Genomic DNA, 26,538 nt, shown 5'->3' with positions numbered 1-26,538 from the left:
TTGCTTAAGCAACCTGTTCATAAAGAAAGAGAATAGCCAATAAGAGACTGAAGTATGTATACACACAAAGGGCTGGATTCATTTCACACTGGTGCTGGGTCCCTTGCAATAGAAAGTCCTCTCTGAAGGTTGCAGCAGCTTAAATAGAACGGGTTGAAAAATGTAGTTTTTGGCCAATATTTATGTAAGGAAGACATGCTTAAGTCTTCTCGATCTAGGATTATGAAATGTGGAAATGTGTTTCTATACTGAGCATTACAAAACCAAGATCTGGTTTGTAGGCATGAATATCAAAACTCCGGATGTATCATAACCTTCTGTTTGTGCCAGCAGTGTATCCCAATTACTTATATAATGACGTAAATTAATAACAGCTCATGACATGTTTATTGTAATGAAATTTAAAAAGTCAGTTATTAGATATACATACACACAACTGATTTCGTAACTGTTAGTCATAAATATAGAACATTCAGAAGTACAAAATACACTTTATCCACAGCACAAATTCACAGCAATATAAAGAGTTTAAACAGATAAGTAACCAAGTGCCTAAATTGACAACAGAAGCCTTTTTTTTTTTTTTTGGCATTTATTATCTTTAAAAAAGATCATGACTCTAAGCAAACTGGTCTGTATCCACGCAGCTGTCAACCCATGAAAACGTGCTCAAGTTTGGAGTAGGAGGAGCGTGCCCCTACAAACGTCATGGTACGTCCTCCCTCCCCCCCCTCCTTTTCCCTATTTTGGAATCCATTCCCCCCTCTCTCCACAATTGGCGACAGTGAAAGCTGGGGCTACCGCACAATCACCTATATCCCAATTTGAGCACTGCTATGAATGAAAATATCTGACCTAAAAATGAACCCACTGGATACCTTGCAAACCAACTAACCAAAGAGCAACAGCAGTATGACACCGATAAGGCATTAATGATTAAGTGGCTGTATTACTCTCGAAAAAGAGTACCGCCGCCTATGTATAAAAATATATGTTATAGCAATTGGGTAAATCCAACACTATATAACACTGTGCCAAAAGTAATTAGGAGTTAAAAAAGGCAGTACTGCAAAAAGTATTTACAGTTTCAGACTGGGCTTCATGAAAAAGAAGGCAACAAAGCTAGTTATGGACACATCTGGTTAAAGTATAATTGTAGGCACTGTCAGTAGTGCCTTTAACAAGTTATGCAATACAATCATTCCTGTAAAATACTTAATGTCAGGAAACAGGCTTGATTATATGAACGAGTAAGTAAATGCCTCAGCATACGAAAATGGTCCCAGTCTATAAGCTTACTCACTGAAGTAACTTACTCAGCTTGTTACATTATCATTTGTAGCTTCTTGCACACTTGATTTAAAAAGCTTGAGTTCTGTATTCTGTATTTCACACTGATTTCAGAAACACTGTGTCTGCAATAAAATCTGATCAGAAAACAGAAGTCTGCAGGTAGAACAAAATCTGCATGTAAAATCTGCAAGCTGGCAGCTGACCTACCACAGGCGTTATGCTAACTGCACAAATAAAAAAGGACAGTTTTAAAATGCACTTAGCAACTTCAGTCATTATACATGTAAGTTGTTTTATTACCATCAAGACACACAACAAAGAATATAGCCTAACTGATGCTAAAACAGTCTTTGCTGCCACAAGAATTAGAATGAGAAAGATACAGTATTTCAAAAGAGCCAGCCAGTGGCATGGAGGCGGCCCATACTGTAGATGAGCACTAGTGAATGTTGGACTTGCCTATTCACTTGGTCTCAGGAATAAGGTTGCCAACCATAATGCTCCTTAAGAACTCCCTTCTTGCTGGCGTGAAACTAACAGCACCCTCAGAAAAGATCACCCACATCTTCCCTTGCAACGCAGGGAAAGCGATGTCAAGATACTGTGGGTGGGATCAGCTGGAGGGGAGCTCGGGAGAATGGAGAAACAGGGAGAAAGTGTTGTATTCTGCTATCCTGGGCCGAACAGGGGCACACTATGGCCCAAAGCGAAGTGGGTGAAAGCCTTGCACTCTTCCAGACTGGCCTTTAAAAATTTTATTAAAGTGAATGTTTAAAATGAAATATACACAAGTTGAGAGGGAAGGTACTGTACATCTGGGGTCAGGCTTGGGTTACGGGGGGTTACAGGTATTACTACAGTAATTCCCTTTCGTGGCCACAAGGATGGGGAGGAAGAAGACAAGAAACAGACCTAGCACTGATGCCTTGGGCACACTGGCGTCAAACTAGTAATACTGTATGTTAAAAAAATAGACATGCTTGAATATCTTTTAACAAAGCACTTTGAACTGTACTACCGAATACTGACTGATAAGCCTACTTCTACACATCGATAGTATAAAAAGACAGTGATATGTAGAGAAACTTTTCTGGGCTGGAAAAGCCAGTTTTCATAAACACATTATTTTAGACTGAATTCAGGAACAACAAGTAAAGTATACATACACGCAGAACAACCAGGCAGGTAGACTGCAACACAGAAACCCCAATTTCACTTGACAGAAATCCTCATTTAAAATTTTTTAAAAATACTGAATGTATCATGTCCAGTGCATTGTATAAAGAGCTATACATTGCTGGGCCACTCCCTTCTTCCCCCATTGTTAGATCTGTCACAGAATCAGGATCATCTCCTTCTCCTTTTACTATCATTCCCTATTGCACAGATGTCTCACCTCACCCACATAGCCATGTGTAGAATACAGGCATTCTTTTATGGAGGGGGTGAGTGAATTCAACGGATATGCTCACTACAGGGAGCAGAGCTTTTCTGGTCTAACTCACCGATCAGTTCTCTGTCCATGTAGTGTGTGTGAGATGGGAGTGAAGGGCAGCAGGGGCAGCTTCAAGAGAATCAATATCCAGGTATTAAAATAAATATAGTTTAAGTGCATGGTTTCCTCAGCTAGCTGAGTATTCCCCTCATCCCCTGGGGAAGGAGAAGAGGTTCCCATTTTTAAAACAGGATGACTCTGCTGAGACAAGTACAGTCCAGAGATTTGGGGCCTCTGCAGTTCTTTATCTAGCTTTGAACTAGATTCAGTTTTCATTAAAAAACACAAGCAAAAAACACACATACACAAGGCATCCCTCCAGTGGCACACAGGGCTGGGGACTGGTCCTGGAGAATGAAGTGAAGAGACAAACGGCAGGCAAGACTCTCACTGAACAATGAAGATCACTTACCCCGCTATGTGACGTGCCAGAAAGCAGAGTAGGGCGAGAAAAGCCCCAGTCACATGATTAGGGTTGGGCGCAGTGTCTCTGTGGCCCGCTATCGTCTGACAGCCTGTGGAAGTCTCTCTGGAGGAGACCCACGTGGCCAGAGCAGGCCATTAATTAAGGAGATGGCTGCTCTCCATGGCATCATCCACCCAAGGAACCCCCTCTGATTACACACGTAAGACAATGCTGTCACAGTGTATGCCAATAGTCCTCCCTGCTGGAAGACACCTCTGAATTCAGAGGTAGCTTCAAGTAGCCAGGCAATGGCAGCATGTGGGCCGGCAATGTGTGGAGACACCAGGCCTCTTGGTGGGTGGCCCTGGCTTCTTTTAGGTGTCCAGAGATTTGCGTGGATCCCAGGGCATCCACAGGTTTAGGCAGCTGGACCCTCTCCCCCCTTTTCAAGGGGGCTGGGCTGCAACCTACAAAGAATTTCAAAGAAGCTCAGCAAGTGGGAATGATGAGTTTCTTGTCCAGGGGTGATTTTTCCCCCCAAGCAGGTACTATTTGGCCCTAAATCTTCATTTTAGATCAGATCTCTGTAACTCAACTGATGTGATAAAATAAATAAAGGAACAAAAATTCTAGAAGTTTCTGATGGATATTCCAGGCAGAAAGACTCAGAGCATGCACCTTTCTGGATGACCTGAGTCTCCAAAATGCCCAGTGAACTGAAACCCTTATATAGTGGGTTTAAACAGAAGTAGGTAGATACTCAGCAGTTTAGCATGCAAGTGAAAATTCAAGTTAACGCCACAGTGTTTTTGGCAGACAGTGGCTTGACTGGTTGGTTCCAATTACAAATTAGTTTTAACAATATTGTTTGGCACATGAAACAAACTAGCTCACTGCTCTCAGGAAATGAGCCTAGATGACTCTGTTGTAACAGAGCACTTCTTTTAACTGTTAAAATGTAATGTTGCACAAGAGATAAAGGGGTTCACAGATAGGAAATGCTGCTGGTGCTGAAACAGTATTCTTGATATGTTGTACAGTAATTTTATAAAAGGATCTTTTGGGGGGATGCAATAATAGAAGGCAAAAAATAAAATAAAACCAGGTAGTGAGAAAATTATAGAAATATAGGTCTCACTTAATAAATTCAGTGAAAAAAAGAACAACAGCTTGCGTAAGTAAATATATGGCATAAATCAGAATGACCAGAATTAACCAATTAGTGTTATTTCTAAGTAAAGCGATGCAGAATCCTACAATATCTAAGTTCTGCAATACATTGTCACCCCTTTCGGTATACTCTGGAATGGATCCATTTTATATGTTAAAAAAACCCAACAACAACAAAAAAACAACCCCTACTAATACAGGAAATCACATCATACAGCACAAGATATACATACAGTACTAAAATGTACACATATTCAAGTTTAACTGGGTTAAGAGAGGGGAAAAAAGGTGCTGAATCTTCTGGTCAGAGAGGACTATATTATGCTGGATAATCTCACATTCAAACTGACCTAAAAATCTCAAGAATCGAAGAAATCAGAATACTGAGTCTGTTTTCAGAGATTTAAGATCAAAGCAAGGCATTGAAACTGAACAATAGACCCTGTAACTGGACGTTACCTTACCTTTTCTCTGTTAGTCTTTGCTACTTCATTACCTATTTTAAATTTACCATTCAAAGGGAGCATTAGGAATTGTTCACATTCAAATATTTAGGACTCAGAGATTTTTCACAATCAAAGTTTTTCATCTCTGAGGTAGATGACAAGAAAATACAAAATGGATCTGTCAATGACCACCACCGAGTGGTGTAACTTCTTCATCAGCACTCACACACCGGAATGGAGAGAGAGAGCAAACTCCTATATCACTATCCAAAATATGAGAAACAAGACGTCTTGTTAGTAGATTCTACGGTAATGCAATACAGGAAAAGCAGAGCCAAAACCACACCAAAATGGTTTTGTTGAACTTCATTTCACAGGGTTTCTCTGCATTGTAAATTACTCAGAAAATGGTGGAAACATGCCCAAATCAGCAAAATCTTCGATGTTGTAATTGCCAGTGCCCTGTGTCGGATCGCCCGGCATAGGCAGCATGTCCTGTATAAGGAAAATCAAAGTGAAGTGTCACTTTATATGCTATCGAGAGACAAATATTTTTTGTTCATCTTTTTAGCTTAAGACCAGAAAAGGCCAAAGACTGGAAAAATAAAGTGAAATTCACCCCATGCAGACGGCAAGCCTGAGCCCTCTGCACTGTTTAAGTCTCACTTCATTCTCTTTCAAGGGCTGAACCAGGACTTAAGCAGCGTGTAGGCTTTGTGCTGGCCTCTGCACAGGTCTGACTGTCCCCCATACTGCACATTCTTTACTGAGCTAAACATACACCATTTGTTACAGAGGTGATAATATGCTAAGATAGTGGATCAGCAACTGCTGAGAGACAATCATAGCACCTACTGTGAAGATGCCATTTGGAGTAGCAGTTGCTTCCTGGTGGCTGTTGACAGCAACAAGTTAAACATTTCAAATCAAAACAGAGAGTACGCACAAAGGCATGTGCTGCTTTGCCTTTCCCGATGACGCTTCCTCAGCATAGGTAGCATGCATCCCTTGATGAAACCAAGGCATGAAGGGTTTTAACATGCGTTTGTGGGGTCTGTCTACATGTCTCAGTTATTCTTCAGTGTGGCGTGAAGGAAAATCAACTAAAGGCCTTTATGCAGAGGATGGGAGTGCGTGCTGTGGAACAGAAAGACTCACTAGTGTTCCGAGACCCTTCTGAGAAGGGCAGAGCACCCTCATCCCTCACTGAAGTCAATGGAAGTTGCAGAAGCTCAACACTGCTAAGGAGGTGTTCAGCCCTCCACAGGCTCATCATCTTTCCGCCCTTCACACAACCTAGACAGCTAAGGAATTGATGAGCAAGCAGTGGCCATTAAGCATCATGTGACTTGTGTGTCTCTTAATATGACTGAGCCCCTTTTAATTTGGATCATGCACCTTTTCTGACGTGCTATGCTGGGCACATTGGAGGGAGTCTCGCCATCAGAGTTCTGTTGTTATGTAGCTGGTACCAGCACACATTTGTGGAGGATCCACTTCCTCCTGAACAGCATTCTGTAAGCAGGGGCTACATTTATTCTGACTGCACCTCCGCTGAAGAATGCTGGAGGTCTTTCCTCCAGGTCAATGAGCCTCCTTGTATTTCAGAAAAGGGAGTGGAAGTCGATAGTATTTCTCTGGTATAAGAGGAATTCATGGTAACTGCTCCCAAGTCTCCTGAGTCACATGTGGTCCCTGCAGGAGGCATAGGGAGTACTGAACCTCCTTTTCCCAGTCAGGGACAAAGCCTGGGAAAGAGGTATCCCCTGTTGGGAAAACGATCACGCTGTCCTTTCAGCTCTTACAATAACAAGCTCTGGCAGAACTTGACTTTGCAGCAAGAGAGGGACCATAATAATACAAAATCTAAATAGCAAACAAGAAACATAATAACAAATTGGCTCAAAGCATCTGCCCTCAAGAGGATGAACTACCCACATCTAAGAGCACCATAATGAGGATTTACCCCAGGAGAGGGCAAACTTTAAATCGAACTGTGGACTCGCTGGATCCCTTAGAGTGGAGATAGATGATGGGATGGACTGAAGCACATTTCCCAGCTGCTTTGGCCAGCCCTGTGCTCCTGGCCAATGCTGCACATTTCTAATGCTGCACTTGCCACCTTTGGGGCTCTTTCATCCCCCACTGTCACCCAGAGAAAGGAAAGTTGAAGCTGCCTTGTGCTGCTGAAATCTCCATCCCCTTTGGGGAATTTCTGCTGTTGAGGCCCTGTGCCAGAGATTACACTGGTGAAGGCCTTGCAATGAATCTGGCCCTTTTTGTTTACACGTGTCTTTCCCTTTTCCCTTGCATACAACTAGCCACACTCCTCTTTTGTTGGTTGAGTTCTTGATCGAATTTAAATGATAAACAGATTATAAAGGGATAAAGGGCCATATCAGCCTATTTGCTTGTAAAGTGCCATGCTCATCTACCATGAAGAGTTATAACAGTAATTAATACTGCAAAATAACTAACGTAACTGAAGATGGTTATTTGCCACTCACATGGTTTCTCAATAGTTGGAACATTAAAAAAAATCTTTAGTCGGTGTCTTCTCTGAAGAAAGAGCCTACTCTCCTCTCTGAATTCTCAAGCAGAATTAGACCGAAGTTTAACTGGCTGGATTTATAGATCTGGACCAGGGTATGAGGAGGGACTTCCAGCCAGGACTGTCTGTCTACTGGTTTCTCCCTAAAATGCACAGCCCTTGTGCTGAGGAAGCAGGAAGAAGGAGAAAACATTTCAAAGCCCAGAAGTTCCTGTTCTCTGGCAGACAAAGTGCTTTGAGTTCTAGCAAAGACGATCCTAATCCCAGTGAACATCACTCTAAACCCCAGGGTAGCACATCTCAAACTGAAAGTTGGTGCTTGTCACACACACTGTTTCCACACTGGCTCAGTTTGGCTAAGGTTGTTATTCGGGTAAGAAGACTTTCACTTTCCTGTGACAACTGCAGACACAATGAACCTTTGACTCTACTCACTTGGAAGACTTCAGTCTGACTGGGCTGCTGGTGAGAATGCTGGTCACTGCTTTGCTGATTATGATGCTGGCTTTGCCACTGGGACCAGACCTCCGAAGGTCTCCCTTGGAACTGTCCACTGCTTTGGCCACTCTCAGCTGAAAGATTCAGATTTACACAGACAGTTCCTTTAAAAGGCACATGAAGGTTTTTTGAGAACTTTGATGCTCAGAAGTAAACTTTATAGCACAAATACTCAGCAAGGACCAGTTCCGGTGGGAGTGAAGTCAAGGGGAGTTTTAACACTGATCTCAAGGGAGCATGATAATGACCAAAGAGAGCAAGGTGAATTACCGTGGCTGCACTGACACAACCACGACAACATGCTTACTAATACTAAAGCACAAAGTGAAATAACGAAGAATGTAATGAAACCTAATCTGGCCATGCCAGGGTTTTCCCCAGTCCTGCCTCTCTCTTTAATAGTGCGAGGAAGTACCAGCCATTTCACTTAAAAAACAGAATAGGCATTTTAATGCATTTCCTCTTTAATAAACTCTTGGATTAAGAGCTGGACCAGAAGGAGCACTGTCATCTGATGGATTATATAATTCAAAGGCAGCATGGCAGCACCCCATTTACAAAAATCTGTTGTTTCATGACTATTTAAATAGTAAGATAAACAGGTGCCGGCCTTGCTGCCTTATTTAAGTGTAAAAGTCATGTGTTTAGAATGCTGATTGGTGAGCTACTTTGTCCTCCATTATTATAGGTGTAAATCAGCTATTAAATTCAGCAGCTCTAGTCTCAGAACTGCAGAATTGCTCTGTTCACATGCCAACGGTTCCCTAAGAGTGCGGGTCCACTTGGGTTTTGAAGGAATAAAGAGATTTAATGTTAAGAGGACTAATGTTGTCATAATGATCATTTCAGGATTATGGATCTCTCTGCTGGTACTTAAACTGATACCACATTCTGCATTTGTCAGCTCCTTTACCTACACCTTTTATGAGTATGTTCATAGATTATGTTTACCAACTGAAGTCAATTGGATTTCTCTTTGTACTTTGGTAGGCGGAATTTAGCCCTAAATATGTAAGATATCATCCAGGAGATTTTCCTTTTGTGTTGGAACCAACAAACTGACTATCTGTGGAGTCTCTTTCCAAAATTTTCATCTTTCATAATATGTTGGAGAGTTTCTGGCTGCTGCCGCCAAACCAGGAAATGCAAAATTTAACATTATGCAGTGGTGTTGGAGCCACTGCTGACCCTCCCACAGCCCAGCACCAATGCTTTCCTCAGGCTGAGCTAGGGAAGGGAAAGTGCATCTCCAGTGAATTGCTCAGGAAAGTAACAGGTGTTTATTTTCAGTAGTGGATGTTGCGTGTTTTGTTCTGTGAGTTAAAAATGTTTCTAGCACACCTGAAAACCATTCCCCCCCCCCAAACATTTCCCTTTTTTTTGCTTCTGTTTTTGCCTTTTTTCCTTCAGACACACAAATCCCAAATTTGGGGGTCACTGGTAGATCAGAACCACTGGGCAGCTCCCTAGCCACTACTGCAGAGGCACCCGGTTCTGCATGCCACGTTGTGTTAGACTCCTGACAACCAGAAACCAAAATTTCCACACAGAAGAACGGAAAGAATGGCAAATGGAAGTAGCCAAAATGCCTGACTCCACAGTTTGTCATTACTCTATAATGTACAAGATCACAAATGCCTCCACTTTGACTCCAGTCTCTCTCTACTACCAGCTACAAACCCTGGTATAAACGGTAAGCAGTTTCCCAGAAGACTGATGAACTGCAGTGACATGCTTCTGTCACATCTGGGCTGGAGAATTACTTCTCCCCTGCTGACATTACTGTTACAAATAATTCAGCTGACTCAGAAATCTTGCAGTCACACTATTGGTCACAACAAAGTTCATTTAAGTTACCCCTTAAAAGAAAGCTGCATCAGTTTTGCTCAGTACAATATGCCAAAATGTACTCAGTCAGGCAAATGAGCCTTTTGCTCAGCAAGACAGAGGTTAATAATAATATATGGAGATATACCTATCTCACAGAACTGGAAGGGACCCTGAAAGGCCATTGAGTCCAGCCTCCTCCCTTGACTAGCAGGATCAAGTACTGGTTTTGCCCCAGAGCCCTAAAGGGGAGGCCCTTCAAGGATTGAACTCACAACCCTGGGTTTAGCAGGCCAATGCTCAATCCACTGAGCTATCCCTCCCCCAGCAGAAGGTTCAGGCTGCTCCTTTCAGTAATAACTGTATTAATAGACTTCAAACTGATGGAGATTAGGAAATATTTCCCACCAGATGAACAGTCATTACCAAGTAGTTTGGGTCTCCAGTGCAGGTCTTATAAACAAACGTACAAAGCCCAATGGAATAAACTCAATGGGAAGTTAGCCATTTTGGTGTACACATCCCGCTGCATTGCTGCTGAGTCCAGGCCAGGCAGCATAATGCTAGTGCCTAAGGCCTAAGGAGTGAAAAGGGCTTGAAATGAAACTGGTCTAATTTCATTCACAGTGTTGAGTGAAAAGCAAAAAGTGAATAAACTAGCATTAAGAGCAAAAAGAAAAATTAGTGTTTTAACATTCCACCCGTGGTAAGGGGAAAATGGCTACTCCTGCTTCCTGGCATATCTGCAAGGGGTAGACAATGTTAAGTTCAGTGCAATACGAGCCATTATTTTTATTTTGTTCCTCAAACAGTCAGAACACGGTGCTGAGGAAACGGGGTGGAACTTTCTTTAAACTCACTGCGCATTACAGGCTTGAGCCAAAGCCCACAGAAGTCAGTGGAAAGACCCCTTCACTGACTTCAGTAGGCTTTGGATCAGCTCCTAAGGTAAACAAGGTACTGACTATGATCACCATGTGATTTTAAATCTTTTGCTTAGTGTGTACATAAAACTTTATATGACCTTGGCCAAGGACAGCTGAGTGCTCTTTCTTCACCTTTTGTTCCTGGCAGCCTACCTCACACTTCTGCAGCTAATTCACTGACTGTCCTGAACTACCAGCATGTCATGCTGGATTTAGGAATGTTGCTGTTACATTTGCTGGCTGCAGAATTCCTTAACTTAAGCCTCAGCATCCATCCAAATTTTATATTCTCTCTCATTTCCAAAGCTGACTTCATACATTCTTGTAGACAGATTATTATTGAGGCCATTGCTTTACAAGGTGCGTGTGCATCCATAGGTAGAAGGGAATAGGGAAGTGTTCGTATTTCATTTTTTTTGCTCTTCTTTCACTTACTGATTTTTTTTTCTGTTCAAGCGCTCCCTCAGGAACAGCCCGTATTAAAGGCATAACCTGAACAATTACTGAAGACACTGTGAACAGCACAATTATCCTTAACCATTCTACTTAACGATCCATGCAGTAATGTAAGCAGCTGTGGAGTTTCACACACTCCAAGTATGATCATGATGAGGTTCAAGTGAGGGCTTCCAGCCACCAATAACTACGTCTATAACATCGGGACTGAACCTGTGAACCTTGTGAAGGAAAGAGCATAAATCAATGAACAACATCATTGCTGGATAGCTCTCCAAAATATCAAGAAGTTGATTTTGCTGCGCGGTTGAGCAGTTCTAAAACACTCCTAAAGTTTTTCATGCTGTAAAGGTGTACAGGGGCTGGTCCTTTCAAAGGCACTGCTAATGCTACTCATGCTCCTGATGCAGGATGTAAAATGTGCACTTGGATTTTTTCAGATTTAATTTTTTACAAAGCATAAAATATATGTGAGGCCTGACTACCAGCACGCATGATTACAGGCTGCATTCCCATCTTAAAATTACAGACATAGAGCCTTCCAGGCATTCTGTAACAGGTAGCATATCGTACAACAATGGAGTGAGATTTGAGAAAGGATTGGCATTAATATCTTTACCCATTCTTTTTTATTTATCTTTAAATATAAAGACACCAATTCTGTCTTCCATCTGTGTCATGCAACTCCACTGACTGGATGTAAACATAGCTTTGATCGATGACCAAATGTACAATAAAGTGCTTCTAATTCTCCATGTACAGGACCATTCAAACTGCAACAGGTACAGAGAAGGGCTAGTAGGATGATCAGGGGATTGGAGAGTCTCTCTCATGATAGGAGACTAGAGCTGGGCTTGTTTAGCTGAGCAAAATGAAGGCTGAGAGGGGATACAATTGCTCTCTATAAATATACTGGAGTAAGCACCAAGCAGGGACAAGAGCTATCTCAGCTAAACAACAACGTTGGCACAAGAATAAAGAGGTGTATACTGGCCATAAGTGAATTTCGGTAGAAATTAGAAGGTTACTAACCATCAGAGTAGTGAGATTCTGGAATCATCTCTCAATAGGTGAGTGGAGGCAAGAAACCTAACCGGTTTTAAGATGGAGCTTGCTCAGTTTACGAATGGGTTATATGATGCAGTTGCCTGTGAGGGTAGGGAGCTAGACTTGATGACCAAGGAGACTGCTTCCAGTTCTATGTTCTTAATTAGTAATTAAAACAACAACAACATAAAATTGTTGTTATTGAAACAGGGAAGGCTGCAATAAAGAAAGCATACAAGTCCTTACCATACATTCTACACTATTTCATCTTCTTGGACTAAATTCTAATCTTCTTCCATCACAGAATTTTTTTCTTTTTTAAATGAATCAATGTTGTCTGATGATGATATAATCCTGCCCAGGCAGAATTTGAGGTGCCCTTGCTCTAGCTTTTCTCTAATACACATTCCAAAGCTACGGTCATACCTTAGCTCCTGAACATATCCCATAGGGCAAATTCCTAATGTGTCTAACTCAATTCTTACCCATGCCTTACTCAGAGGGGAAAGAAATCTACTGATTTAATTTGAAAGCTTGAAGTCAGTGGAGTGTTGCCTGGGTAAACAGAAGTAATGAGTAAAGACATTAGGATTTGACCTTTTATTGATTACTATCTCCTGCGACAATAAAAACACGAAATGGACTACTGCCATATTCTGCTTTAGACAGTAGCTGAGAAAATTCACATTAAAATTAGTCCTCGTGAATGTGAAGTGTTCTGCTCAGAAACACACTGAAACACACCCAGCTGTTTAAAAAGGGAATTGTTTAACCTCACAGTGGGAATAGCAAAGGTAATTGTCTGCATGTGACTGAGAGTGAGGGTGACAGAGGTTATCTGCACGGAATAAGAAATGATTAAGTATCCTAGGACAGGAACAGTGACAGGACACAATTTCACACATTCAGGTGGGTTTAAAAAAAGTCCCTGTTCTGGATTGTGCCATTTTGGGACTGTTCTGAATCAGAGTAGAGTGGAGCTGAGCCACCCAAAAGGAAGTTTGGGAGGGATTTTACCTCAGGAAGGGAGTGCAGCATGGAGGGAGGGGTCCCGGAACTCAGCTCGGTCCATTGCACCAAGTAGTAAGAAGCTTTGCTTCCTCTCTTTTGCCTTCCTGGCAATCCCTACACACCCACACAAGGGCAGAGACAATCTCGACCTTGGCATACATTCAGAATAGAAGCAGCAAAGAATCCTGTGGCACCTTATAGACTAACAGAAGTTTTGCAGCATGAGCTTTCGTGGGTGAATACCCACTTCTTCAGAATAGAGAAGCAGGTCCGAAGATTTAAAACACAGTTAGCATTTCACTTTCGAGATACAGAATCTGAAACCTACCAAACCCTGCACCTCTGTTTGCTAGGCTAGAGTAGGCATTTCCACTTGGGGAAGAGGTGGCTGGGCTAGAGAGAGGGCTGTACGATGATGGATCAGCTGGATAGGTATGACTGGTTCCAATTCCAAAGGGTGATGATTGAGTCTTGCCAGATTGAGATGGGATTTGCTGAAGTGGGTAGGGGAGAAAAAGAAGAAGTTATTTTCATTGCTGGCATAACAGCGGAGCAGCATGATAGACCCAAGTGTAAAATCAACTGCTAAATAAAAACTGCAGATGAAATTAGGCATATTATCCCTGTCTCAGCCATATTCAATTTCCATCAACATGGATGTTCAGTTATTTAAGTTTAATGAAAGCAACAGATAAGTGAAAATATAAACAGCTCTCCTGATGATTTAATATCCTCCATGCATTCAGAAAGAGAATCAAATCACTATTGTTCGTTACCTGCTGTAAGCTGTTTTTCCCCCACCACTATTAGGGCTTAGAAACTAGGAGCAAAGATTAAAGACATACAAAAAATGAATCTTTATTTGCCAGATGCCCTGTTTTTATACCACCCCAGTTATCTGAATGCCTTGTAGGATACCGCGTACCTTCAGATAATCAGGATTTTCGATAATTGGGAGAGCTGGCACAAGAGGCTTCAAAGTGAATGTTCTGGATTTCTACACAGGTTGAAAAGCCTGCTGGGTTTTCTCACCCGATTTTAGAGTATGCAAACCAGCTTGCCCAATGGATACCGGAAGCACAATGAATATGTTCTATTTTGCCTTAGGCAAGCAGTCAGCAATTGCATGACAGACTTAGTGGGGGTGCCCAGCACTACTAGCGCAGGGGAAAAATAACCAAACTTTGCTTAAAGAGGATGGTTCAGTTAAATCAAGAACAATAACACTTTGAGACCCTTTGAAGTCATTCTAGAAGTGTAAAGTATGTTACAAATAATTAAATAGTACAACACCCCTGTGAGATGGGTAAAATGAGACAAGAAGCGGGTAAGTGTCTCGCTCAAAGTAACAAAATACATTAGCAGATAGTGCCAGTAATAAAACCCACTTACCAACAACGCATTCCCTTTTCCCCTATCAACCAGCCCAACAGCTCTACAGAAGATTGGTATTTAACAAGTTCTGCTGTTTGAAATTAAAAGCAGTAACATCTCTAGATACATTTAATGATGTGCATCTTATAGGCAATCAATGCACTGAAGTGCAGCTATTCTCTTGGGCAAATGAGTCGGGGGTGGGGAATAGATCCCAACAGGCAAACAACATGATGAAAATACAAGTCTTCAGTTTAGTTCCTAGCTAAGAAGTAACTTAGTTTTGAAGATTCCCACGATGACAATGACAGCCGTCTCCTGGAAGATTTTATTGATTTTTTTTACGATGGTAAAACACATTCAGAATTCCCTAAATTTGTACTCTGGTGATGCAGACTTGACCATCTCCCCTTAACCCCTAAGCCAGACTTGTCTTTGATGGTTTAGGTGAAGGGGAGATGTCACATTTTTCATCAGGAATCATTAAATGTCCTTTCTATGCAGTGTACACATGAAAATATGTCAAAATATTATTTCAATTTGATTTCTTTAGGATATGGAATAGATGTGGCAGAGTAATTGATGTAAACTGAGGACTGGTCAGCCTGTGTGAGAAACTAGGAAATTAATATAAAAATAATTAAGCTGCTGGTAAAATGATTGAATGAATTCCTTAAAATGCCTTTATAGACTATATAAGAAAATTGAATGCAAACAATTATTATTAAAGTAGTATTAATAATAGTCTTATTTAAACAAGAGCATTTAATGATTGGGTTGCTACTCAGTCCTTAACAGACTGGCTTCTACGTAGTACTGAGAATGACAAGTGATCTGAATACAGTATGTACTACAGGCTCTGTATGGAGAAGTTGGGCACATTAGTATGTCTGTATTTTAACTGGGAGCCTCCCAGCCTGAGTAAACAGACTCATGCTAGCTCTACTTGAGCTAGCATGCTAAAAATAGCAGCGTGGACTGTGGTTCGGGTGGCAGGTTGGGCTCTAAAGCCCACCTGGCCCCTGGGTCTGAACTCAGATGGCTAGCCCAAGTCTTCGTCTGAGTTGCAACATCCACACTACTATTTTTAGTGTGCTAGCCTGAGCAAAGATAGTGAGAGTCTGCCTACCCAGGCTGGGAGGCTTGCTCCCAGCTGCAATGTAGACATACCCATTTAGGCCTCTGTTCAGCAGAAACTTAATGCCGAAACTTAACTGTGCATAGTCCTGTTGATTTCACTTAAAACACAGATCTATACAGGAAAAGGATTAAACTGGGATTTCTGTGGGGGTCATGTATGTATACATACATACAAAAATATTTGACCAAATAACCCTATTTTTCCTTCAAAATTATGCAAAAGAGCATCCAACCTTGAGCTTTTCTATTTTGACCAGATAAATCAGAAAGAGGAACTGATTTCATTACCCTTTTAAAAAAACTAACATAAAAGGTACAAGTATCAGGAGGTAGCCACGTTAGTCTGTATAAACAAAAATAACAAGGAGTCTGGTGGCACCTTAAAGACTAACAGATAGAAAGACTGTTAGTCTTTAAGATGCCACTGGACTCCTTGTTGTTTTTATAAAAAGGTACATTTTACCAAATTTTAACCAGGGAGTTTGATTTGTTCTTTTTGTAAAATCTGCTTAACTAGAGTGCCCTTAAAAACCCCTGAAACACACACACACCTGTCCTGGAAATGGTGGACGACTCCCTGTCCAGGCAACCTGACTCTGATTTAACTGACGAGAGATCTGTGTCAAATTTTGGCCTGTTGAAGAAGAGGACTGGATATCATTCACACCAGGCACATGTACCACAGATGAGCTAAAGGGGAAAGAACAGAAAATGGCTTGTAGGTGATAATACAATATTTCTGATGCATAAATTGTATGCCAGATACTGAAATTTTGTTAATCATCCAATTAAGATGAGTTTTCCAGATTGTCTGCATAAGGACTAAATGAAAATGATATGACTTCAGTATTAAAACTACCAGGCATTTTGAAATTCTAAAATATCAGACTGATTATGCAGACCCAGTGCCCCAAATTCTTCTTAGTTTGATCCATGCAATCTCATCCAAAGGGCTTGCATGAGTACAACCAAGGGGAGGATTTTAGAAAGATGTGCAATTAAATTATTTTCCATATTGGTTTGGCCCCCAATTCAGGAAAGTAGCTCTCCTCAGGACCACACTTAAGTATGTACTTAACTTTAAACATGTGCTTAAAGTCAGTGGTACTTAAGCACATGCTTAAATGCTGTCCTGAATCGAGGCTTCTGAAAGGATGCTGTTCATAAATATTCTTTAACCTGTTTCTTGTCAGTGTTGCATTCTTTCTGCAAAAAGAAGAAAATATGTGTTATGTAACAAAGATGTATGTTTGATTAGCTGCTTTTAATTCTTGTTTTCTCCCATTGGTGCTAAAAGATATCATAGTTACAAATCAATATGAAAGAATCAAACATAAACTAGTGTTTTGAGCCTTGGAACAAAAAAAAAAAAAAAAAAAGCAGAGAAATACTAATAGGAAAAAAATGATTCCTAACAGAATTTGTGTAAGTTACAATTAATTGTTTCCCAGATCTTGAAATATTTTAACCTTATAATGAAAATTATACTTTTTTTGTTCAATGTTCTTTGTATGGAAATCTTTGGACCTAGTGACTATACTATCTATGAAACACACATTAATACATAAACTTAAATATACATCCATGAATCCCAATATTTCATCTGAAAGAACATGTTTCAGTATATATCAGTTCTCATGTACGGCCTGCACTTCGTAAGTGATTTGTTGTTGGGTTTTGCACAGAGGCAGAAAGGGGGACCATCTGTAGTAATTTTTTATCCTTGCCTCTACTCTTTCTGTGTTAATTATTGAATAACTTACAAAAACAGATAGATGGCTGTTATGGATTCATGTATGTCTGTATGAAACTACAACCTCCATTTTGCTTTTGTGAATGCCATTTTGATTGTAAAACTGTTTTTTACCTCCATCTTGAACTGGAATTCCAAGAAGTGTTCACAGAGGTCTAACAATACAGAGCAATCAAGGGTTGTTTCCTATTCACATGCAAGCATCTTGAGACAATGAGTTAACTGCAGCCAAAGGAATCAGTTCAACTAGGTGAGCTGGTAACCACAGTCCCTGATAAGGGACTTGAAGTCACGGAGGAAAGTTACCTGACAAACAGAACTGCAGTTATGAGAGAGGGAGGAAGGGAGGCAGGGAACAGACCAGGACCAGAAGCAGTCAAGGCTGAGCAGGATGAGGTGAGGAGGAATTCTGGATTCCCTGAAAAGACACTGACCAAATCGCAAAGGGCTCTTTGAGTGGTAGAGAAATTGAGGCAGGGATTTGCATGCTGGGTTTGGTGTTTTTTTGTAGATCTGAATCTCTCTTGTGCTATCTCAATGTAAAGTGTGTGTGTTTAGAAATTCCTTTGCAGAGTCTGTATTACTTGCTTTCACTATTACATAGTCCCTGAAGAGGGAAATAGGAAACCAGAGGGTTCACAGCTTCAGTGGATCTATAGACGCATGCTACTATTTGGGAGTCTGGTGCTAGTTTCTGGGTCTAAGCAATTGGACGATGGGGTCCCCACTGCCAAGAGGGGTGTCAGGCATGGGATCCACGCCTGGAGTATGAGTGTACGGCTCTGGGCCTCTAGTGGCAGTGTGCCTCAACTCTGCCCAGCCTCAAAAGGCCAAGAGACGTAGGACATAAAAAAATAAGAATGGCCATCCTGGGTCAGATCAATGGTCCATCTAGTTCAGTATCCTGTCTTCCAACAGTGGCCAATGTCAGGTGCCCCAGAGGGAATGAACAGAAGGCTAGGGACAACCAGACCATGAGGTTGCATCCTTGACCATCTTAGGTAATAGCCACTGATGAACCTATCATCCATGAACTTATCCAATTCTTTTTTTGAACCCCATTATAGTTTTGACCTTCACAACATCCCCAGCTATGGGTTTCACAGGTTGACTGTGTGTTGTGTGAAAAAGTTTTATTTCAAGCTTACTGCCTATTAATGTTTGTGTTATTTACTCCTTCACATAATAGGTCCATATTCACTTTCTCCACACCATTCATGATTTTATAGATCTTTATCATATCTCCCCTTACTCATCTCTAGTCCAAGCTGAAAAGTCGCCGTCTTTGAAATCTCTCCTCATATGGAAGCTGTTTCATACCCCTAATCATTTTTGTTGCCCTTCTCTGTACCTTTGCCAATTCAACTAGATCTTTTTTGAGATGGGGCAACAGAACTGTGCCAGACTGCTACACAGGATCCAAAGCTGGGTGTCCTGGTTGGGGAGCTCATCAAGGATCGTAACAATGGCATTTGTCTTTGTGCCACTAGTTGATGGGGCAGATTACAAGCCAAAATGAAGCTACAGTTAAATTTCCAAGAGACCCAACAAAATAAAAATAACAAAACACGCCAAACATCAAGATGGCTATTGACAATTTACATGCTGAAATATCATAAGATCTAATTAAAGAACACTTGTGAGATCATTGCCAATTACAAGGTTAAAAACACATTGATTTCTATAAAATTATAGCATGTATTTAATTTCTAATGCATAGACCTCCTAACCAACAGTTACTACATTTGAATGGTTGTTCCTTCATTTTCAAAACATTGGCTAGTCCAAAGTAGTAACTGAGTTCTCCCTTAGGTTAAAACAGCTACATGCATGCATAGCTTGGGAAGTCATTAAATAGAGTTCACTGCAATATAGTTGTTCAAGACAGTTTCTCTTCGGTCACTTTAAACAACAGGAGGACAGAGAGGAACAGATTAGCCTTCATGCAGGCAGACTTCATTAACGGCTAGGCCATTCACTGACCCGTCATAAATCTTCTTTACTAAAACAGGACTAATAAATAAATAAATAAATAAATAATAAATAAATGATAAATAATAATAAATAATAATAATAATAATAAAGTAAATCTAACCACAGTGGCTACAGAAGTCTCAAGGGTGTGCCAATTCCTAAACTTCAAGTAGTTTGTCAAACCTTTAGTATCAGCTAGTAGACTCAAAAATATTTCAGAAGCTAGTAAAACACCCAAATTATACATGTTTGAAAAATGACCTACATAGGTCTTGCCTACAGACTGATTCTTCCCGATGAACTCTTGTGTGGGAGCCAAGCTGACACGAAGGAAGAACGATTCATGTTGTACAGGACATGGGTTAGCGTTACCTGTATTCTGCCTCCACAGAATCAAAATGGAACTCCCTTTTGTGTACGGAAGCTATTGGTGCTGGCGTAGGTACTGTACCTGAAAGCCTTTCCTGAATGTCCTGGCTGGAATGGGCTCCCCTGAGAATAAAGCTGTTGGTTTCCTGCCGGGGACGCAGAGGCCATCATTTTTTTATCTGCTATAAAAAACAATCGAAGAAAAACTTAGAAGAGGACGTAATAAATTAATTTGTTCACCAGAAAACAACATGTATACAAACGACATGGTGCGAGTAACACTCTCCTTTTTAATCCCTTATGGGAAGGTCCTATGGAACACAGTACGGATGAAACCAATAAGGCTGTATGGAAATTAAACAAGGGTCAACAGGTGATTTCTATAGACTTTTTAAAATCAATCCAATCCATAGGGTGTAATAGTGAACACTCTCTGCTTCAGAATGCAATAGGTTGGCTTAAAAATTCTCCACAAAAGTAACCATTTTCTAGAGATTCTATACGTCTTTTCCAGAAGAGACTGGCAACCTTTGGCACATGGCCTGTCAGGGAAATCCGCTGGTAGGCTGGGCCGGTTTGTTTACCTGCAGTGTCCACAGGTTCGGCTGATCGCAGCTCCCACTGGCCATGGTTTGCCTTTCCAGGCCAATGAGGGCTGCGGGAAGCGGCGTGGGCTCAGGGATGTGCTGGCCGCCCTTCCTGCAGCCCCATTGGCCTGGAACGGTGAACCATGGCCAGTGGGAGCTGCGATCAGCCGGACCTGCAGACGCTGCAGGTGAACAAAATGTCCTGGCCTGCCAGCAGATTTCCCTGATGGGCTGTGTGCCAAAGGCTGCCAATCCCTGGACTATATCCTTCTGGATGTACAGAACAGATATTTCTTTGGTTTAAGGTTTTTGAAAAGTCTGGTCCAACCTTGCAGATCTGTAGTATCAGTGACTGGAGGCTTATTTCTTGCATGGGAGAGCTATTTTTATTAATTTTTTTTTTTACATAAGAACATAAGAATGGCCGTACCGGGTCAGACCAAAGGTCCATCTAGCCCAGTATCTGTCTACCGACAGTGGCCAATGCCAGGTGCCCCAGAGGGAGTGAACCTAACAGGCAACGATCAAGTGATCTCTCTCCTGCCATCCATCTCCATCCTCTGACGAACAGAGGCTAGGGACACCATTCTTACCCATCCTGGCTAATAGCCATTTATGGACTTAGCCACCATGAATTTATCCAGTCCCCTTTTAAACACTGTTATAGTCCTAGCCTTCACAACCTTCTCAGGTAAGGAGTTCCACAAGTTGACTGTGCGCTGCGTGAAGAAGAACTTCCTTTTATTTGTTTTAAACCTGCTGCCTATTAATTTCATTTGGTGACCCCTAGTTTTAAAACAGCCTTCTAAAGAAAAGACCTCAGTTTTTATATAGCAGGGTTCAGAGTTTTGGGATAATCTGCCACTCCTGTTGTTAATACAGTATTACTTATTTGTATTGCTGTAGCAGCTAAGACTAACCTGTGTTCGGCACTGTACAAAGAGAACAAAAAGCTGTACCCTCCCCAAAGAGCTTACAATCTACTCCCCTCAGCAGTAGCAGGAGTTATAGTCCTGGTTCTTCCAGGCATGGTGGAATTTTGCTCACAAATCAGGCTGATCTGCAGTCCCTTAAATACAGATTAATCCCTCTGTACTCGGTAGGAATTCTGTCTCTGTGAGGTCTGCAGATCAGCTATGTAGGCAGTAATTTAAGGCAAAACTGAATCTCTCTGGGACACAGTGAAGCTTACTGTCTTTACTATGACAACAAACTGGCTTGAGCAGGCCATGAACTAGGCATGGGGCAGGCAACCTATGGCATGCGTGCCAAAGGCAGCACGCAAGCTGATTTTCAGTGGCACTCACACTGCCCGGGTCCTGGCCACCGGTCCGGGGGGCTCTGCATTTTAATTTAATTTTAAATGAAGCTTCTTACACATTTTAAAAACCTTATTTACTTTACATACAACAATAGTTTAGTTATATATTATAGACTTATAGAAAGAGACCGTCTAAAAACATTACAATGTATTACTGGCACACGAAACCTTAAATCAGAGTGAATAAATGAAGACTCGGCACACCACTTCTGAAAGGTTGCCGACCCCTGAACTAGGCTGGGTCCCAATGGAATTATCATACAAAGGCACTGTAAAGGAGATACGTACAGAGATGGCATTGACTTTTATATTCTGTTCTTACACTGTAATAAACACATTTACTCTCATGATCAATCTCCTCATTTGCTAAAACAACACAGGGCAAACATGGGCATTCACATTTTTAATAGGAAGTTCTCTCTTGTGTAATCTGACAGCTGACACACCAGGGACTGAACCAGGGACCTCCAGAACTAAAAGGCACGAGCTGCTACAGCTTGAGCTAAAAAAATATCCTCCCATTGTGGGGAGATGTAACAACTCATATCCTCTGCAGGTCAGCACAGAGGCAGCCCTCTAACATACACTCACCAGTAGATTTCTTAACAGTACCATGACTGGGATATCAACTTTGAATTTACATTTTGCTAACTATCTCGGCTGGTACTTTGAGACGGAATGGCAGGTCTCTGCTCTGAGAATCCACTAAGAGATCTGAAAATCTCAGTAAACTAAAGAACCTCCCTTCTGCAATGCTTGTTTATACAGCTACAACTGCCAACGCTTCTGGCAACCCTCCATTCCCCTTTAACAACGTAAAGGCCCTGCTCCACCTTTCCTCCTCCACGTCCTAGCTTCCCTCATCACCTTCAAGTTCAAAAAACTGCTGATCTCTTCATGACTGTCTGCTGCCACACACCTCTGACAGCTCTATAAACCAGGCACGCCCCTCCTTTCCCTCTGACTTCACTTGATCCTCCCTAGGTGATCATCCTCTCCGTATTTAGAAAGAGCGGGTCAGATAGATCCCTGGGTGTGCTACAGCAGCTCTGTGACATGAAGCTGCTCTAGATTCTCTTGAACTGGCTGACCTCAGCCAACTGGAGGACTCCCTATCTGAAGGGGAATTCCTCAGGTGTCACAGAATTGCACAAGAGAGAATGGCACAGAGGATGGCCGAGGTATCCCCATGCTCCTGCTATCACCAGCTGCCAAAACAGCTTCTGGTGGCCCCTGGCAGATGATGCAGTTAAAAGTAGCTTCCAGGAGCTGAGCTACTGAGGACTGGGAGAGGTTTTAAAAGAAACTGCTCCCTCCTGAGCTCTGCTGAGTTCTCCAGTCACATCTCAGAATCCAGCCCTCCACTTCTTGCCTTTTTCCCCTCTGCCTCTCAGCTCTTCCCTGATAGCACAGCAATAAACACACCCTTGCTGTCCACTGGTATTTTGCCAGGTGCCCTGAAGTCTGCTAGGCTCAAAATCCCCTACCTTCTACCCCAGGGGTGGGCAAACTTTTTGGCCTGAGGGCCACATCTGGGTATGGAAATTGTATGGCGGGCCATGGATGCTCACAAAATTGGGGGTTGGGTTGCGGGAGGGGCTGAGGCTCCAGCTGGAGGTGCAGGTTCTGGGGCGGGGCCAGAAATGAGGATGTGGGCGAGGGCTCCAGGCTGGGGCAGGAGTGTGTGTGGGGGGGAGGGCTCTGGCTGGGGGTACAGGCTCTGGGGTGGGGCTGGAGATGAGGGGGAGAGTGCTCTGGGCTGGGACGGAGGGGTTTGGAGAGAAGGAGGGGAACGGCAGTGGCGGAGTCGACGGGGGAGCCGCGGACTTCGATCCCGCGCTGTGAGGACGGGTAAGTAACTCGAACTAAGGTAGTTGCGTACCTTAGTTCGACCCCCCCTCCCCCAGTGTAGACCAGGCCTCACAAACACAGCAAATCTTCAGCAGCCTGCTATAGATTTGCTGTGTTCGTAATTTAGCAGCAGGGCATTTTTCTCCTTTGCCTCTGTGGCACATGTGCAGCCTGTGTAGCCAAGGTCTGGAAAGAGGTGAGGCAGAAGCAGTTTCCTGTGGGTTTTGCGGTGCTGGATTCACCACCCAGGCCACAATGCAACCACAGAGTGCTCTGAAGTGCTGGGCTCTACCTGCGCCATATAGACCCTGCTGGTAAACTAGGTACCTTTTAGAGCACACCAGCAAGGTTTACATGGGGCAGTTGAACGCAACACATTACACTTCTGGCCAACCACGGGCACAGACTCCAGGGGCACAATGGATTGGGGATGGGGGGAGGCAGGCTCCCCTTGGCCATAAGGGAGCAAAGGGAGAGAGAGGTCTCACCTAGTCTCAGCCTCTCCAGGGGGTGGGGGGAGGAAGAGATCCTGCCATGACCCCTTACTCCTCCCACTGGAGAGGCCAGATTGGCTGGGACCTCTCCCTCCCTTCCACTCCCCTCCTAGCAGAAATGGGATCTCTCCCCACCCCACCCCCCACGGGTGCTGGGACCAGTGGGGGTGGCTCCATGGCAGATCAGCACAGAGGGTGCTGGGATGCTGCAACTGGGACTGGGCAGTGGAGAACGGGCCAAAGCCTCTGAGAGTCTGCAGTAGAGTAGCCTGGACAGTGGAGCTTCCCACAGGAAGCAGGAGGGAAGCACAGGTAGGGGGAGGCAGGAACGGGATGGGTGACTCTCCCCTCCCCCTGCTTCTCTCCACTGAGTGGGTTGTCCAACGTGCCCCAAAGCTCACCAGTGGCCAATGGCGGCACTGCATTAAACAGCTCTGTATCTCAAAATGGCTGCTGCTCAAAAGGCAAAGCATGAGGTCTTTTATTTTAATAAAACATGCAGCCGATGGGTGCCCTGCATCTGTCCCACTACATCAATCCTGCGTTTGTCAGCCCTAACCTATTTTTATAAGCCAAACTGGAGAAAGAGGCCAAGTATCAGTACAAAGCAAGTGTCTGCAAGCAGCATGCACATTTGTCAATATTGTTTTTGGACACTTCAGCACATCTCTAACCGAGAACCATTCCTTTTTATCATTAAAAGAGTCCTTGATCACAGTTCCCAGGAGATACTCACATACGGAGCACACCCAAAAAAAAAAAAAGCACAAATTGTAAACTGATAAGAATGAAAAGTGAAATGGCCTTTCCAAGAACACAACTCCTTAGCTCACCTCACAGCTTGCTAGACCCTTAACCCTGACCCAGTCACACAAACAGTTCAGAGCTGTTTGAATATCAGCCAATAAAGCAGCCAGAAAGCAAGATGTTCTCGCCTGGAAAACATTGTTCCAGTGTTTAGGGTTGGAGTCTTGCTACCTTCCAGCAGACCCCCTTTATGGTCTCAGACACTGACTTCACTGTAAGAGTAAAGGGACAAGGATGAACAGGAATAGCGGAAGTCTCAGCAGCAAAGAGACAGAATATCAAGTCTAGATTGAAGTTACACTGCCTGCACAGTTTGAAAAGGTCAAGCTGTACATAAGAACCCCATGCAGTGAGGTCATCTCCTTATACCCCTGTAGTTAAACACAATGGGTTATTTCCTCCCTCACTGCAAGACACTTGCTCGTTATGTTTGTTTTAAATAAATCAAAACTTCTTCACTCTGGGGGAAGTGGGGAAGGTTAAGAACAGCGAACAATTAAAAAATAAACAAGGAAAAATATTACACCTAATATCTACAAAAACAGATTTTTTTTTTTAAAATGTAAGCCAATCTTACACAATCTTGATAGCATGGCTACTCCAATCCGTCTCAACGAGCCACACTGACATATACTGTCTGAGAAAAAAAGTTATTCCAACTTTCGAAGCTGGAAGATCTATTAAATGTGTTTACATCCTTCTATGAGTTGCACTGTAGAAGTATTGGAGCATGAGCTTTCGTGGGTGAATACCCACTTCGTCGGATGCTCACCCACGAAAGCTCATGCTCCAATATGTCTGTTAGTCTATAAGGTGCCACAGGACTCTTTGCTGCTTTTACAGATCCAGACTAACACGGCTACCCCTCTGATACTGTAGAAGTGTGCCTCTGCAAAAAGGACAGCTACTGTTCAAAACTGCATGGGAAAGATGTGGCTACTAAGTGAGAACAGAAAGTGGCTTCTAAGTGGAGCTGGGCAGCATATCAGCCTGTCCTCTAACCTTCTGAGTTTCGTTCAGCTTCCTTTCTGGGGAAAATATGTATTTCCAATCAATTCTATGCATCGTTCTTTGAGACTCACTTGCCTAGTGACTTCTCTGCCACAATGCTTTTTTTTGTTCTTATTATTAGGGTCCTTCATTTTCAGTTTTTATTTTATTTTATTTTCCCTGAGAATTTATCAGGGTTTATTACCACCACAACAAAAACGGGTGAAAATCAGTGCAAAAAACTGTTAATAATTTTTCTGGGTAAATATCTGGATTTATTTTTGTGGATGGAAAGACAGGAAATTCTGTTCATCAATGTGGTTTTCTGCAGAACTAAAACAGAACTCAAAACACAATGCCACTCTGAGTTTAAGAAAACAATAGATCTCTAATCTCCAAATAAAACTTTTCATTTGAATAAATAGTTTACTGTTGTAGACTTCGAACTATTCACCTATACATATTTACATTTAATATTTGGGCCGCACTGTTCGCAGCGCATACACTCAGCTTCATCCTTTTCTTCTGCTTTTGTCTTTTTAAAATTTTCGAATACGTTGTGTTCTGAAACGTAGAGATGTGTGTTTTCTTCCCATTGTAGTGTGTCAAACCTTTAAACCGTTATCTGCTAACAGCTTGGAATGCGTATGTGGTGGGCGTGAGATTCATCAGTACGTTCAGATGCGCACGTACTTCAGAGCTTGTGTGCACGGCTGTTTGTTTATTGTGTGTATCTTGTAGATTAATACATC

At 42.4% G+C, this 26,538-nt stretch overlaps 1 protein-coding gene across 3 annotated transcripts in view; it reads right to left on the bottom strand.

Moving 5' to 3' along the window:
* Positions 1-375: 375 nt before the first annotated feature.
* The window catches only part of ARNT2 (aryl hydrocarbon receptor nuclear translocator 2), a 185,329-nt gene continuing 159,166 nt past the window's right edge, over positions 376-26,538 (bottom strand). For 2 of the 3 annotated variants that reach the window (XM_044979469.1, XM_044979472.1), the window contains 6 exons: positions 19,819-19,918; positions 16,820-16,846; positions 16,192-16,330; positions 13,455-13,620; positions 7,797-7,933; positions 376-5,305 (listed from right to left, as the gene is read on the bottom strand). In XM_044979469.1, coding sequence (XP_044835404.1) covers positions 5,207-5,305; positions 7,797-7,933; positions 13,455-13,620; positions 16,192-16,330; positions 16,820-16,846; positions 19,819-19,918 — 668 coding nt within the window. In that variant the 3' untranslated portion in view covers positions 376-5,206. The remainder of the gene's footprint in view (positions 5,306-7,796; positions 7,934-13,454; positions 13,621-16,191; positions 16,331-16,819; positions 16,847-19,818; positions 19,919-26,538) is intronic. The other variant, XM_044979470.1, reaches the window with a different exon arrangement.

This window comes from Mauremys mutica, chromosome 11 (assembly GCF_020497125.1).
Source record: "Mauremys mutica isolate MM-2020 ecotype Southern chromosome 11, ASM2049712v1, whole genome shotgun sequence".
NCBI classification, from domain to species: domain Eukaryota; kingdom Metazoa; phylum Chordata; order Testudines; family Geoemydidae; genus Mauremys; species Mauremys mutica.
The sequence above is the reverse complement of the archived record's forward strand: the minus strand, read 5'-3'. Positions and strand labels throughout refer to the sequence as shown.